The sequence below is a fragment of the Zophobas morio genome, unplaced genomic scaffold, assembly GCF_036711695.1.
Source record: "Zophobas morio isolate AGI-343-1 ecotype UQ-CSIRO unplaced genomic scaffold, CSIRO_AGI_Zmor_V1 ptg000005l, whole genome shotgun sequence".
Classification (NCBI taxonomy): Eukaryota; Metazoa; Arthropoda; class Insecta; order Coleoptera; family Tenebrionidae; genus Zophobas; species Zophobas morio.
Genome location: NW_026972110.1, coordinates 4,952,482 through 4,966,947, shown reverse-complemented (window position 1 = coordinate 4,966,947; position 14,466 = coordinate 4,952,482). Strand labels below are relative to the sequence as shown.

General features: G+C 30.4%; 1 protein-coding gene across 2 annotated transcripts in view; it reads right to left on the bottom strand.

The window, feature by feature from the left end:
- The window catches only part of LOC135122303 (long-chain fatty acid transport protein 4-like), a 48,321-nt gene that overhangs the window by 3,920 nt on the left and 29,935 nt on the right, over window positions 1–14,466 (bottom strand). For both annotated transcript variants that reach the window (XM_064046511.1, XM_064046503.1), the window contains exons 2-5: window positions 11,038–11,342; window positions 3,096–3,484; window positions 2,812–3,043; window positions 2,558–2,759 (exon numbers count right to left, since the gene is read on the bottom strand). In XM_064046511.1, coding sequence (XP_063902581.1) covers window positions 2,558–2,759; window positions 2,812–3,043; window positions 3,096–3,484; window positions 11,038–11,342 — 1,128 coding nt within the window. The remainder of the gene's footprint in view (window positions 1–2,557; window positions 2,760–2,811; window positions 3,044–3,095; window positions 3,485–11,037; window positions 11,343–14,466) is intronic.

Below are 14,466 nucleotides of genomic sequence, written 5' to 3'. Positions count from 1 at the left end.
AACAAAATAATTGAAGTACAAATACATAAAATTTGTTGTCAAAATATTTCGGAATTTTGGATTCGGATATTCTCGGTAATACTAAGAAAGATAACTACTTATTTAATTTTTTTCTGGTTTCTTGACATTTGTTGTCCAATTTAACTAAAATATTTAATGTTTCTACAATTTTTGGGTTACTCGTGAAAGTAAAAAGAGGAACACAATTTTTTCAGTTATCTGAATAAATCATGCAATTAAATCAGTATACATCAATTTTACGAAGATAATAATGATATAATTCTATTAGATTCTAAAGTGTTTTGTTTGAAGATAAGTAAATCTATTTTTTTAAATCTCTATATCTAAAGTGCAAAGTGCGATTATTTCAGATAAACATGATTTTTTTCTGTATTTGAAACCATACTTGGATTGGATCTGTTACACTGATTGGTAATCTGCAATATCGGAGTTTACTAAAATTTATAGATATTAGAACTCTTATAGCAACAGTAGATAATGAGGCATTGATTGATTTTAACCATACATAATAGTTTGATATGTGTCCAAATAAAGAAACAGGTTTTTGTTTTTTTTAAGGGTTATATTTGTTATCAAATTAATACGCACTGTTCACTGTTCCCATCTGTACCATTATTATCACTTTCGCGGCTAATATTGTTTGAAAAGTCGCTAAAATTATTTAGGCAGAATTTTCTATTTTTATGAAAGGCAACAGATACATCATAAATATCAAGGCGAATTTATGCAAACAAGAAAAGAAAGAATTCACGTTTTGGTGGCAATAAATATATTAACTTATTATAGAAACTTTAATCTAAAATTTGAAAATTGTCATTATATGTCCATTAACTATTCGCATAACATTTTCAGTTTCGCCCGAAATAACACACCGTATATTTGAAAATTTTCGTAATTTACAAAAAATTCTGATTCTGATTGTATAAGTTGTATAAATATATTGTATAAAGTTTCCAACATGTTCTGTAGGTCTTGTTCTGAGTTCTACAATTTTCCCTCAAAAAAAAAGATATCTTTGACAACAGTTTTATTTTGATTTTAAATCAATGTAGTACGCTTTGAGTATAAATGAATAGTGAAACGTCAGCCCAACTAAAAAAGAGTTTTATTTTGTTCAAATTATCTGAAAACATAAACCACACTCCAGCGAAGCCACTGTTATGGATGGATGGTAATAATATTACTGAGTTCTTAAAATTCCCGGGAAATTAAATGAACTTTTAGGAGAAAATAAATCTGTTCATCGAATCATTTTTTTAAATATCCTGTATAACCATTTTTCGAAATTAAAAGTTATTACGGCACACACAATATTGCATTTCGAAGCGTATTTTTCAATAGTTTTTTTTAATATTTTTTTGAGATGACGTTTTTAATTTTATGAGTTATGTATATTAAGTAGAGCTGGGCGGTCGAAATTTAGTTATCCCCACTACTGGCTGCAGCCTTCCCTTGCCCGCTTCTCGCTTTCCAATTATTATTTTTGATAATTTACACAAATAGTTTTTTTTCAATGAAACCGATACTTGAAAATTATTGAAAATATTATTATTTCGGGGATATGGATTTTAAAATCATCAACTAATGTTCAGTTAACATTATTTTTCCCATAATTTTCTTCGAGACACGTAACATCGGCTGCGCGCCATTGGTCTGCAGTGGTAGGAGTCAATACGAAGCGTTTAAATTTCAATTAGCTTTAATTATAAGTTATACATAGACGTGGGTGTAGCCAAAATTCAATGTGATAGAAATTTAGGTTAACATTGTACTCTCACTTACACGTCAAGTGAATGTCATCCCCTTTATATCTGTCACTTGTGTCACTCTGGTTCGACATTTACATGCAGTGGCTAAACCTTCAACATTTTGACAAATCAAGTGTAGGCTAATAGTGAGAATCCACTTTGTGGTTGAGTTTTGTCTGTGACTTTACATATATGGAGATGAAAATATACAAGGATCTAATGAATGGTAAAGGAGTATGCCACGCTGTATTTCTTAACAATACTTTGAGATAACGTTATTAATTTTTTGGAGAAGCGAGAACGTTGAATTTTGATTAAGCTGCTACCATTTACAGGACAATAATCTTATAGTACGGACGCGGCCATAGTTATTATTGTTATTTTTTAATATTACACAATTTGAATGTACGCTCCTGATTTGAAAAACGGGACAATGACTTTGTCAAACAACATTAAATAAATCCTATTTTTTTTTTTTTTTCTAAATTTGGAAGTGTGTGTCAAACCTAGTGGTCCCGTTTTCTATGGCCGCGACTGTACATTAAATTATACTTAAAAATTAAAGGCAATCTCTTAGGCAGTTTATCAGTGACGTCGTCACAGTACCTTTTTTAAAAATATTACTTGGGAAGAAAAAAATAGTATAAAACAAGCGTTTGATACTAAACAGGCTGGAGTAACGTGTTTAACACGTGAAACTGATGAACGAGGGGATATTTAAATACGACGTCCCACTTTGCATTATTTTTATATACCTGTTACATCAACTACATTAAAAAACTACTTACCGTGCATTTATATTTGGCACATTCCAAAAAATATGCCGATGCGGAAAATTTTTTCCTTATGACTATAGTAGCACCATAGATCAGCATTTGTCCAACTGACATACATCCTCCGGCAGTGTGGTATAACGGTAGAGGTACGTAAAAAGTGTCAGAGCTTTTAAACCCAGCTAACCAATGAATAGCTGCTGCGATGAAAATGTACCTACAAAAATATTTACTTATCAAATCGAACGACAATAAATTAACTAACTGACCGTGAATTACTAATTACTGCAGCTTTAGGCAAACCAGTTGTACCAGAAGTATATATGTACACCAACCGGTCGTGGTGTTCGGCCTTTTCTGAATTTGCGGGTGGCGTTATTGCTGCTTCACTTAGTAACTGATTTAAGTCTCTAAATTTTTGATCCTCACTAAACTTGCCTTCAGTTACAAATTGGTATAGCGACACTTTTGATTCAATTTTTTCAAAAATATCATTTATTGCTAAAACAAAAACACAATGAATTATAGAACAATATCGGTTTCATAAACTTACCACCGGTGAAATCGTTACCAAATATCAGCGCTTGACTACGAGCGATTGTAATGGAATGCACAAGAGAATCCAGTCTTTGGTTTGTGTTTATTAAAGGTACTATCACACCTATCTTTGTTAATCCTAGCCACAATCCAATGAATTCTGGCCTATTTTCCAAAAGCAACGCAACAACATCGCCTCTCTTGTACCCGTGGCTTTTAAAAACATTCGCTACTTTATTACTGAATTCTTCAACTTGAGCAAAATTCCATTCTTGATCTTCAAAAAGAATACAAGTTTTATGAGGGTGTTTTTGTACGTTGTGTCTGAATATATCGGCCAGCGTCAAGTTTTTTCTTTGCCACGATTTTATTTGAATTAGTAGTCTTATATATTTGTAGAGAGCTCTGCAATCACGCCAGAGAATACTTGTAAAGAGAAAGTTTACATCGAAAAGGAGGTATATATAAACAAATAAACTACATATTAGTATATGTCCTGCTTTGTTTGAAACTTGAAGCCTATAAACACCAAACACCAATGCAGCACAATACAATAATGTCATGAATTTACAAAAAAAAGTAATTGAATTTTCTAATGAGTTCATCTCAGAGTATATTGTCAACATGTTATTGCTGAGTACTAAATAAGTAAACAAACAACAGAATTCCTATAATGGAGGTAACAAAAAAGTATATTTACGTGCAGATGAATCCATTAGATTGGTCAGACAAGCTGTAGGTACTTTTAAATTTACAATTCAATGAGTTGCTTCTTTTGTACTAACAGTCATGACGCTATTATTTAATGATGACCTTATATTAGCAAAGAAGTTAAATGTATACTATTTGGCAATATATGTAAAGGTTACAGATATCATCTAAAGGTACATAAATACCGCTTCAAAAAATTAGGACTTCGAAAACTCTATAATAAAATAACTTACTATTTACTGTTTCTTACACATGTACGAAAAATGCAAAACATGTTATTGTTTTACTGTTCTATGTTTTTCATTGTTATTACTTTAAACATTTTATATAACAAAGAATCGCATTATTAAGTTAATTCCAATAATTATAATAATTTGTATTTAAATACAAAAAAGCCACACATGTATACAGCAATGGTTTCTTTGTCTTTTTTTTTAATAGTGCAATCATATTTTTGCTTCAGTTTTGAAAAATCATATTATAAATAACCTTGTGCCTAATCGATTTAATTATTAAAATGAACTTTGCACGTTTAGACACGACTCTATTATTACGTTGTGAACAAGTACGTTTCAAACCATGTAATACTACAAACAAATTTGATAAAACATTTCTAAAAAAAATAATAATAACAAAACCACTTAGGCAGGTCAAGCTTTTTCATTTTTCTAGTTGTGTTGTCAAAGTTATGAAGTCATCGAAGTTTTATTTCCTGAATGTAGGCTAAGAAAGCATCGTAATAGGGTCATTTCGATGCTTCAGAATTTGAAGGATATGAAAATGTTCTTTTCCAGTTTGTCGACGACTTTATTAAACAATAATCTCCGAAATTACTGGACTAATTAATGCGAAATTAGGTGTACTTTAAGATGATCCTATAGATAATAAATCATTGTTCGTCCAGACCAAAAAAACTGATGACATCATCTCAAATTTTGCCAAGTAAATCTCACTTAAAATTTTGTATATAGAATGCTTTTTTATCTGTGGTTTGTTTAATAATGTATTCAATATTTTTAATCCTACATACGTATGGGTTATTACGTTATCAGTATCACGAAAGAAATAAAATTGAACTGTCTTTGAACCTGTATACCGGAGTCCTTGAGATCTCGATAATACACTACGGCTGGTCAGAGATTACAGAAAATCGACAAAATTTGATGATCTCAATGTTAAATGTTTATTAAAAAAGATGTCCTGAGATCCACAGTGTTAAGATAATTTCAATACAGAAACAGCTTTTAATGAACTAAAATAAGAAATTACAAGATGATAACTAATATTAGACCAAGAATTTTTATTCTCCAATGGATATTTGCTGTTTACTTCGTAGCAATAATGCACGCGTAGAATAATAGTATATTATTCATTATACGAGCATGTTATGATGACTTTTATAAGAGCCATAACATGCGAGTAATATGTACTACATTTTATCTACGACCATTTATTGAATAAGTTTGTCTTCCAAAAGCACAACAAATTAACAATAATTTTAACGAATTTTTCGTTGTCTATTTAAAATGTGATATTTGTTTTCATGGAGCATCAGAATACAACGATTAAACATTAAGTTATTGTCATAACGATAACTTATTAATGGCCAATCAGAAAGCTCACATTGAATTTCATAACTACACAGTTATCAGTCGGGGCTCCTATAATTTATTTAAAATGAACAATGTTAAAAGCGAAAAGCTAAAAACAAAAGGTCGCAGATACATATATTTTCCTGGCACTTTAAATTATATTACGTCGTCAAGTTTTATTTAGTGTTAGATTACGGACATTAATAGTTATTTTTGTATCACAAGGAAACTAGGTTTTTGCAAAAAGCATGTTCTGGACGAGCAATACATAAGTAAGATTTTGTGTGCAGATTTTTATATAAATAAAATTGTTATCAATTATACTGTTTTTGGCGGTAAATAAATATGGAAATGAAAGTGTATAAATAATCCCTGCTAGTCAAAGTTGATAGGACCAGCCCGATAATCGTAAACCGTGAGTTCGAATTTCACTTGGTGCTGAACATTTTTTACTTGCCTTTCTCGAATTTTTTACATTACACACATTATCTGCTTTATTTATACTTAAAACAAGGTGTAGGTATTTTTACAGTCCCTTTAAAAAGGGTATACTAGTTCCAAACTTAGAAAAATGTTGCTTTATTGTAAAAACATTCACAGACAACCAACCGATCAGTGACAGAATGACAAGATACAATACCAGCCGAAACCGATAACCATAGAGAATCCCTAAGTCGATAATTTTAGCTTCCAAATGAAAGACTATGAAAAAGCACGCCCTATTATATATACACTGTATTTGTTTGTTTTTTTATTAAACATGGAAAGAAACTTCACTGAATGTTACAAAAAAGGAAATATTTATATAACTGAACTAATTACGCACTAAAAAAATAGAAAGATTATTTGCAGCTAACTCCCCGAGTTCATCAATTTTTTGATGGAAATAAATACATATACTAATTTTTGTAACATATAACGTTACTCTGGTTTTACATTTTTACAAAATTAGACCCAGCATGGTTAAAAATTTTTGAGAAAGATGAGTTGGTATGTTGTGCAACATATGTATCAATATCTTACTAAAATTTAGATAACAAGCAAATTTAAAGGCCTAAAATTATGTTTTAGGGTATGCAATAGTGGTGGTCCACTCACATAGTAACAACATTAATAATTAAGAAAACGCTTTAAAAAAGTAACACTTACTCGTATAAGAATTACCTACTAAAATTATCTATGATAATTTAAAGATAATAGAAACCTAATTTATTTGAAATTCTCTGTTGACTTTTAAATTTAAAAAATCGCTCGTTATTTTAATACTTAATAATGATTAAAATGTATAACAGAAGCAAGTTTAAGCTGCACAACAAAAAGTCAATTACAGCCAGCAGCTAAATTACAGCAGGGCCAACCAGTGCTTTTTACGCATGTTTATCATAACGTTGTTTTATTGTTAAATATTGTTGTCAACAAATGTAAAATTTACATTTTACTGCATCTAATAAGTCAATTATAATAATACTCATAATAAATGAATAGATTTGTCACATGAAATCAAAATGTCACAATGAAACTTGCGAAAAGTAACGATTGCAAGTTTCAACGATCTGATAAAATAACTCTAGAAACGCAAACAATATTATTATTACCTGTTGCGGCTAGTATACAATATGAAAAACAGAAATGGATTCTTAAACTATGACTATGACGTAAGTAAACGAGCGTGTAATGTTGCATATTGAAACCACTACTTACTTAAAAATGTTCTGATTATATTCGTTGGGAAGGACGAACAAAAAATTTGCAATTGCATTTTGTCACATTTATAATAATGCGGTATTTCTGGAGATTACCTGCTTAATGAATTTGCAAAAGGTCGACAAAAGCAGGGAACATGCACTTCGTATTGAATGAGGTGCGAATCGTCAGAAAAACAAGGAATGAGGCTACTAGTCAAAGTGAACCTATGACAATATTTACCTTAGCTACTGCAGGATACTTAAAAGTGTACTCTTTATGCATATATTTGCTATGTAATTATTACTTTAAAATGAACTAAAAATCAACTAACATGACAGTAATTAGATAAACCTCAAACTTAGTAAACTGTACGATCTTCGATTTTATTAAAGAAATAGAGAGCTTCCAGTTTAGCTATTACACTATGGCTACGGAGTACAGCGAATATTTTTTAAACATGATATGATAAGATTGATAAGTAACATTGAGAGTTATGTCACTTTGAAAGACAAACGGCACTGTTTATTCACATGCTACTGAGAAAGATATGTTTGTATAGAGTCCTGCAGAGACAACTTTCGTTGGGATTGTTTCTGTGACTCTTGAATTTGTAATATAGTTTTAAAAAATATATTATTAAAAATGCATTAACAAAGTAGCAAGTATTACAAAAAGCATTCATAACTGATAACAGTTTCATACTTAACAACACTACATAATCTAAAAATTTAATAAATTTAAATAACAACAAATATGTTAGTTTGGACTGAGTACTTGACACCTGGCACATCAGGTTCAAATTCGATTTATCTTTATCTAATGAATCTAATGATAAATGAACATTATTTCAAACATGCTTTCACTGATTTAGATTTAGTATTACTATCCGTATTATTCCTAAGAATTTTGAAAAGTTTTATTTCTCTCTTCTATCCTTGTAAAGAACTTTCAAATGACGTGCTAAAATGGGTGTTATCGTTGCAAAAACCGAACTAGTAACCGAGCTGCTTTACATTTCTAGTCCGCGACCGAATTGCGGCACAAATTTTTTTCAACTACTTGATGCCTTTTCTTATGACCGAACTGCGGTAAAATTCTCAACTGGGGGTTAAGCGGTCTCGCCTTAATTAATTAGTAATTTAGGTGATGAACAAGTTATTATTATTATTATTATTATTTTGCATCTTCTCACAGACGGTTGTCCAATTATGAGAAGGCATTATTATGCTTAATTCTGAGTCAAGAATGGTGTATTTTTTGAAAACTATGCTAGCTAACAGAGAAATTGTAACTTCATAAAAATTTTATAATTAATGGTATTAACATGTTATATTTGTTTTAAAATTTACTGTTAGTAAATCCACTTTGTCTGTTGTCATGTCATGTTATGTTAATGGAAAAACTAACTGTTGATCATATACACACCACAGGGTTGTCAGCTAAAAAGGGACACCCCTCGAATAACTTTTTTAATTATGAATCTATGTTAATAGAATTTAGTTTATACATAAAGAAGAAACGTTCTATGTGTGCATCATTTCATTAACATAAAATGACTAATAGAAAACAATAATTTTAAAAAATCGTAAAACAGTCATTCATCTGAATTTTTATTTTACTACAAAATTGAGAAAAGATACTCTTCAGGGTTCAATATTTAATATTGTATTTGTTTTTGAAAAATAATATTTTCTTGAAGCACTTTCTGTGGTTTGTTCATTTTTTAGACTGACGAAAATATTTCATTTATTAAGCATTTCTGAATAACCCAATCCAACATTTTATCCCATCTAAGTCGCACTAGCGAATAAAGGAGAATAATAAAAATTGCAATAATTTACTAATACTAAATGGTGACGGTTATAGAGATATTTTTACATTTTTGAGATAAAAAAACGTGAAAATTTTTGAAAAGTAAAGAAAAGTTAAATGGTATTTCTGAAATATATTTTTTTACAATGCTTTTTTACAACAGTAAATTTATTTAAATTACCTCTGGCTAATAACAAAAAAGTTATTCAAGATGTTCCCTTTTAGCTGACTCACCCTGTCTTGACTTTTCTCAAGATTTAAATTTATAACATGACCTAAATAATGTTTTTATCTTCATACAAATTTATTCAATTGCCATAAGTCCCCATCGTTCGAGAACTACTTGAACAAAATTTGTAAGTGCTCATTCACAATGGGCATAAAGCATAAGCATTAGTGCATAAAAATTTATGTTTAGTGCTCTATGCTTGTATTCCTTCACAATAAGCATAAATGCTCATTCACAATGGGCATAAAGCATAAGGTTGTCCTAAGCATTATGCTCATTGTGAACGAATACAAGCATAGAGCACTAAACATAAATTTTTATGCATTAATGCTTAGGACATCCTTATGCTTTATGCTCATTGTGAATGAGCAATAATAAAAAATAATACACGAGAAAAAAAAGATTTAAGAGTGTCTTTACACTCATCCTTATTATTAAATAAACTGTCTAATAAATGCATCAAATTGGCACAATATTTGTAGTTTAAAAATATGTTACGCGTCTTTTAGCTACAAATTATTTCTACAATTTACGTGAATATTATGATTAATGATTATTCAGAAAGGTACTATCTTGTATGTCTCATTTTTATTTTACATTTTGTTTGACGTGTGCAATGTCATTTAATGAACTCTTGGGTTGCACATTTAAAATTGATGCGTTGAAATAGAAAAGTAATTGTGTTTTACCATCTTCACAATATTATTAAAGTACATAAAAGTTGTCTGTAGGGTAGATAGTTGTTCAAAAAATGTGCAACACAGAGGCGTTTACAGACAAATTAAAGCGGGAAACTTACATTTTCGTATTTCGTATTTTACGAGCTGCTAAGGAAACTTGAAATTCATCAAAATGAACCTATTACTGTTTTGGTCGATAATTTCAATACAGTTTCGCAAGTATCAAATCGATGACTGGATTATACTAGTCTCCAATAAATTTAACTGTGCAACATAACTATTCTTTACTGCCTAATACATACAGTCACAATTATAAAATAATGGTCGTCAATGTCAGATTTTGCCATTTAATTCTGTGTAAAAAAAAAAAAATGACACTATTTTATGATTGTGGCTGTATTTCCTAGACAGGTAGTTTTAAAATATTTTAACTTTTATGTTTTCCACATTATAATAATCTTTAAACAACACATTATGATAACTGACGAATAATTCGTTGTTAATTAATCAGAACTTATTAGCAAAAAATCTAGTATCTGTAAACGTGCAGTTCGAACTATGAGAAATAAAATGTAAAAGTACTACATAAGAAAAGATCTACTTATTTGAGAACGTAAGTTTTTAGGAAATCAGATATAGGTAGTGGTTTTCTTTGCACACTTTTTTGGAACCACGTTCACTTAGTAAAATAGTCTATTTAGATACTTCGTTTTTTTTTTCATTTTTAATTTATAATTCTTTTTGTCAAATATGGAGGTAATTAATATCAAACTCGTAATTTTTGAATATGATAAAACTTGGGTAACACACATAAATAAAAACTGAAGCATAATGAACAGTGACCTCTGTTAAAAGAATGTAAGTATTCCATTGGTAAAGTGACGCAAGCAATATACCATGAACTTGAACTGAAATATTTGGAAAGAATGCAAATGTCATGGCAATTATTTTGCATTTTGCAATTTTTAATTATTACCACCTCATAAATCTATTGTTAATTTTGTTAACTAACTTTGCTGAATCAAATAAAGTAGTTGGTAGTTTTTTTTTAACTAAAAGTTTAGTTTTTGTTGACTAATAAACTTGCATGTATAGTACATATCAAGGTCCTTATCATCAGCTGTATACGTGTATGAGATAATAGTAAACACAAACACGTGGTAAAATGACAGCAACTATCGCTAACTCTAAAGTACATGCTACTTAAAAAAGCCTCTGAAAGGTATAAAGTTATTTGTAAAATCTTACTTTATGTCCCTTGGAGCTGTCATCAGAGCCACATAGAACCATTTCCACTTTCCTGCAGCGACGTACGCAACGACAGCAACTAGTATTAGTTGTATGAGGCTTTTCCACCCCAAAAAGATGCATACAACGGCACTTAGAGCCACCAGTACAATTGCTATTGTTGTCATGACCAGCAGTCGTCGCACCAGGACACGAACTGGCCTGGTCTTCAAGCTTCTACGATGCGTGGCGTTTGCTCTACTTGAATCCTCACTAGCGATATCTTTCCCGCTCTCTAAGTCCTCCGACTGGCGATTTTCACAAATCTGACGAGGAAAACGAGGTTAAGTTGTTTTGTGACAGCAACGCACTCTGACGTTTGAAATGTGTTTAAATGGTTGCAAACATTCTAGTTTTAACACGTAGTGCAATCTTTGGAGAGGTATTGAAAACTGAAGAAAGGACAACGTAAAGCCGCTTTCACACGACTAAATAGTGCCGGTTTCACAGAATGCGAGGTTGTATTAAAAAAGAAACGTTATATTTTTGTTGTTTAGTGAATTAAAAACATAATTCATGTTTTTTATTTGATTTTCAGTCTGTATTAGGAAAGATTTCAACTTCGAATTTGGTCAAAATCCAGCAAATGCAACACAAATAACTACTATGTTTAACAGCGGCTGACATTTTTAATAGCAAAGATAAGCGACTCTTTCAGGAAATTTGAAAATAAATTTATGCAATTTAGTTATAATTGTCCGCAATTAGGATTAACTGATTATTATACACCTTAACACTTTTCGAAAGAAAGCTTATGCACAGATTAGCTCGAAAATGTTACCTATAAGTTTATAGGATACAATGTCCATTTGAATAGTTCGAAAAATCTAACTAATACCATTTTATATGTACATTTGTCAAAGCAAAGTAACTCAAAAAAAGTTTGTTCAAATTTGCGGACCTTTGTCGGCCAACAAATATGATGCAACTGAGAACTGAGGATTTTTAAAAATATATAAAAACGCAAAGATATTGAAAACTGCTGTCCAAAAAATATTTGTGTCTAATCTTAAGTTTTAACTTCAATGAATTTCGTATCAGACTGCGTCAAAGATTTCTTTTCAGTGTTCACGGGGAACGTGCAATCTTTGTCCGCCAGACCGTTACTGGAACATCCAGCACCAAACGGGAATAAAGTGGCTCTTCAAAATTTCTTTTGTTATTGTTAAATTGCGTTTCACTTTTCTAGTAATTTCATCAGATGTACCTACATCTGTGAAGAGATTTCACAATCACAATTTAATGAAAGTGTCTTCTTATTAGTTTAATACCCCATTTTTTTCGTAAGTCACTGGGTGAAAAATTGCAAATTTTACTATGTATTGCTCTGTTTAACATTTAATTACACGTATAAACAGATTGTTTTAATTTAATTAATTCCGGCAGATTTAAGTATTTCGAAATTGCAAATAATAATAAACAACATTTTTGCATAATGGATATGACTTATTCTAGATTTAATTAACTCAAAGTAAGAGAAGAAATTAGTCGAAGGTTATTTCGACAGAATTTCCCTCGTTCCAGTAGGGTAACTAACATCTCCTCAGCCCCTGCGCCACGAGGGTGAAAAATCCAAGGGGGCACAGTCTGCACAAATGCGGACAATATGAAATATATTTAAAGCAGGTAATCAGCGAGAAACAATGTATTATTAATCTCTAGTAAGGTACTTATTTAATTTTAACCGTTTATGTTGATACTTCGAAAGAATTCGACCAGTATCACGTTATATCGTTTATCAGCGCCGGCATTGGAGTACCTAACGCCGGCATTAAATGGATGCATATGTGTTAAAAGAAACTGAAAATTAATTGATTTTGTAAGCAAATATAAATGGTAAAACGCTAACTAAAATTTGGCTAATCACCCCCACCACCAATGGGATGACATCATCTCTACAATTTATAATAGTAGTTTTTTGAATTTTATAAAATAAGATACTCCTGCACTTGTGGTGTGTGAATCCGTGTCGAATTTTCACCCCAGGCATTCAGATTTTTGGAAAAAAATTAAAAACGGTGTAACAATATTTTGCTGAATTCATTCATAGTTTTTAGAATTATTTATACAGGTGACTCAAAAAAATTAATGAATCAGGCAATTTATTTTATTGATTAAATCAAGAACGACTCACTTCATTTTTCCAAAAATTTGGGAATACATCAGTACTGTTATTACTAGTATTACACTGCATCTATCTAAATTGATATACGTGTCCTTACAAATATGTTAGTGACGTCATCACAAAATTTTGGAAAATTTGGGAAAACTCATTTGAAACGTACGCGCAGCATGCTTCTTTACATTTACTTCAACGTTACATGCATAACTTTATTTTAACTTATAAAGGTCCCCATAAAAAATAAAATTCGCGCAATCAAATTTTATAAATTTTCGAAAAGACATTTTAAAGTGATTTAATTGTTTAGTTCAAACTTATTGTCACAATATAAATACTGTATAAAAATATAATTAACCTTAGAATTAAATGAAGTTGAATTTAATCAACTAATAGTTTACTTATTTTATTATTTTAACGTGGACATCTCATGAACAAGGTAAATAATTGCAAGTCGTCAATAGTGACTCCAACTACATTAAGAACTCAGTTATCTTACATTCTTGAAATATATCTTTTCTAATTGGAGATTGACCTTCAATAGGCTGCATATAAAATAGCTTCACATATTCTTGTGAAAACATAGCTTAATTATTATAAAATGAAAGGTATAAAATAGTTAATAATACTGAAACTACATATTACTGCTCTTGAAAAAACATTGCTGGTACGGTGAATGTGAATAGGTAACATTAGAATTTATTTTAAGAATAAAAAACAAAATACGACTACCTACTATTTCCAGTGAATGAACTAGAATGACTTATGTTGAAACACCGAAGAAAGTAAGTCGGTTATCTAATGTTCCAAAATAATCCTTTCGCAGCTGATGCAAGATCGATGTATGTATGAAAACTTGATTAAATAATACCACTGTCATATTTTGTACTAAAAATTCGGTAAATGTGTCTTCTTCCTTTTAATTAATTTTTAGTATGAAAACCAAAATCAGACATAGGTACTTATTTATGTAACTCTGCACAACCATCCACATAAAATAAAACAACGGTTTCTTTTCTTTCATAGAAATTGTATCCAGGGAAGTTAAAGACAGACTCCTGCTTTACAAAAGGTGACAAAAGTTTCTCAATCTCCATAACCCCATGAGCTTAATGTCAAAATTCCAAAATAACTTTTGCGGTGGATAACTTACCAATCTAGGTATAAGTTACTTAATGAATGCAGAGACAGGTTATTAATTAAGTATTATCAAAAGTGTTTCCCTTACTTAAAGAAAACGATAGAATGTGTGATTATTTACTTATTTCGAT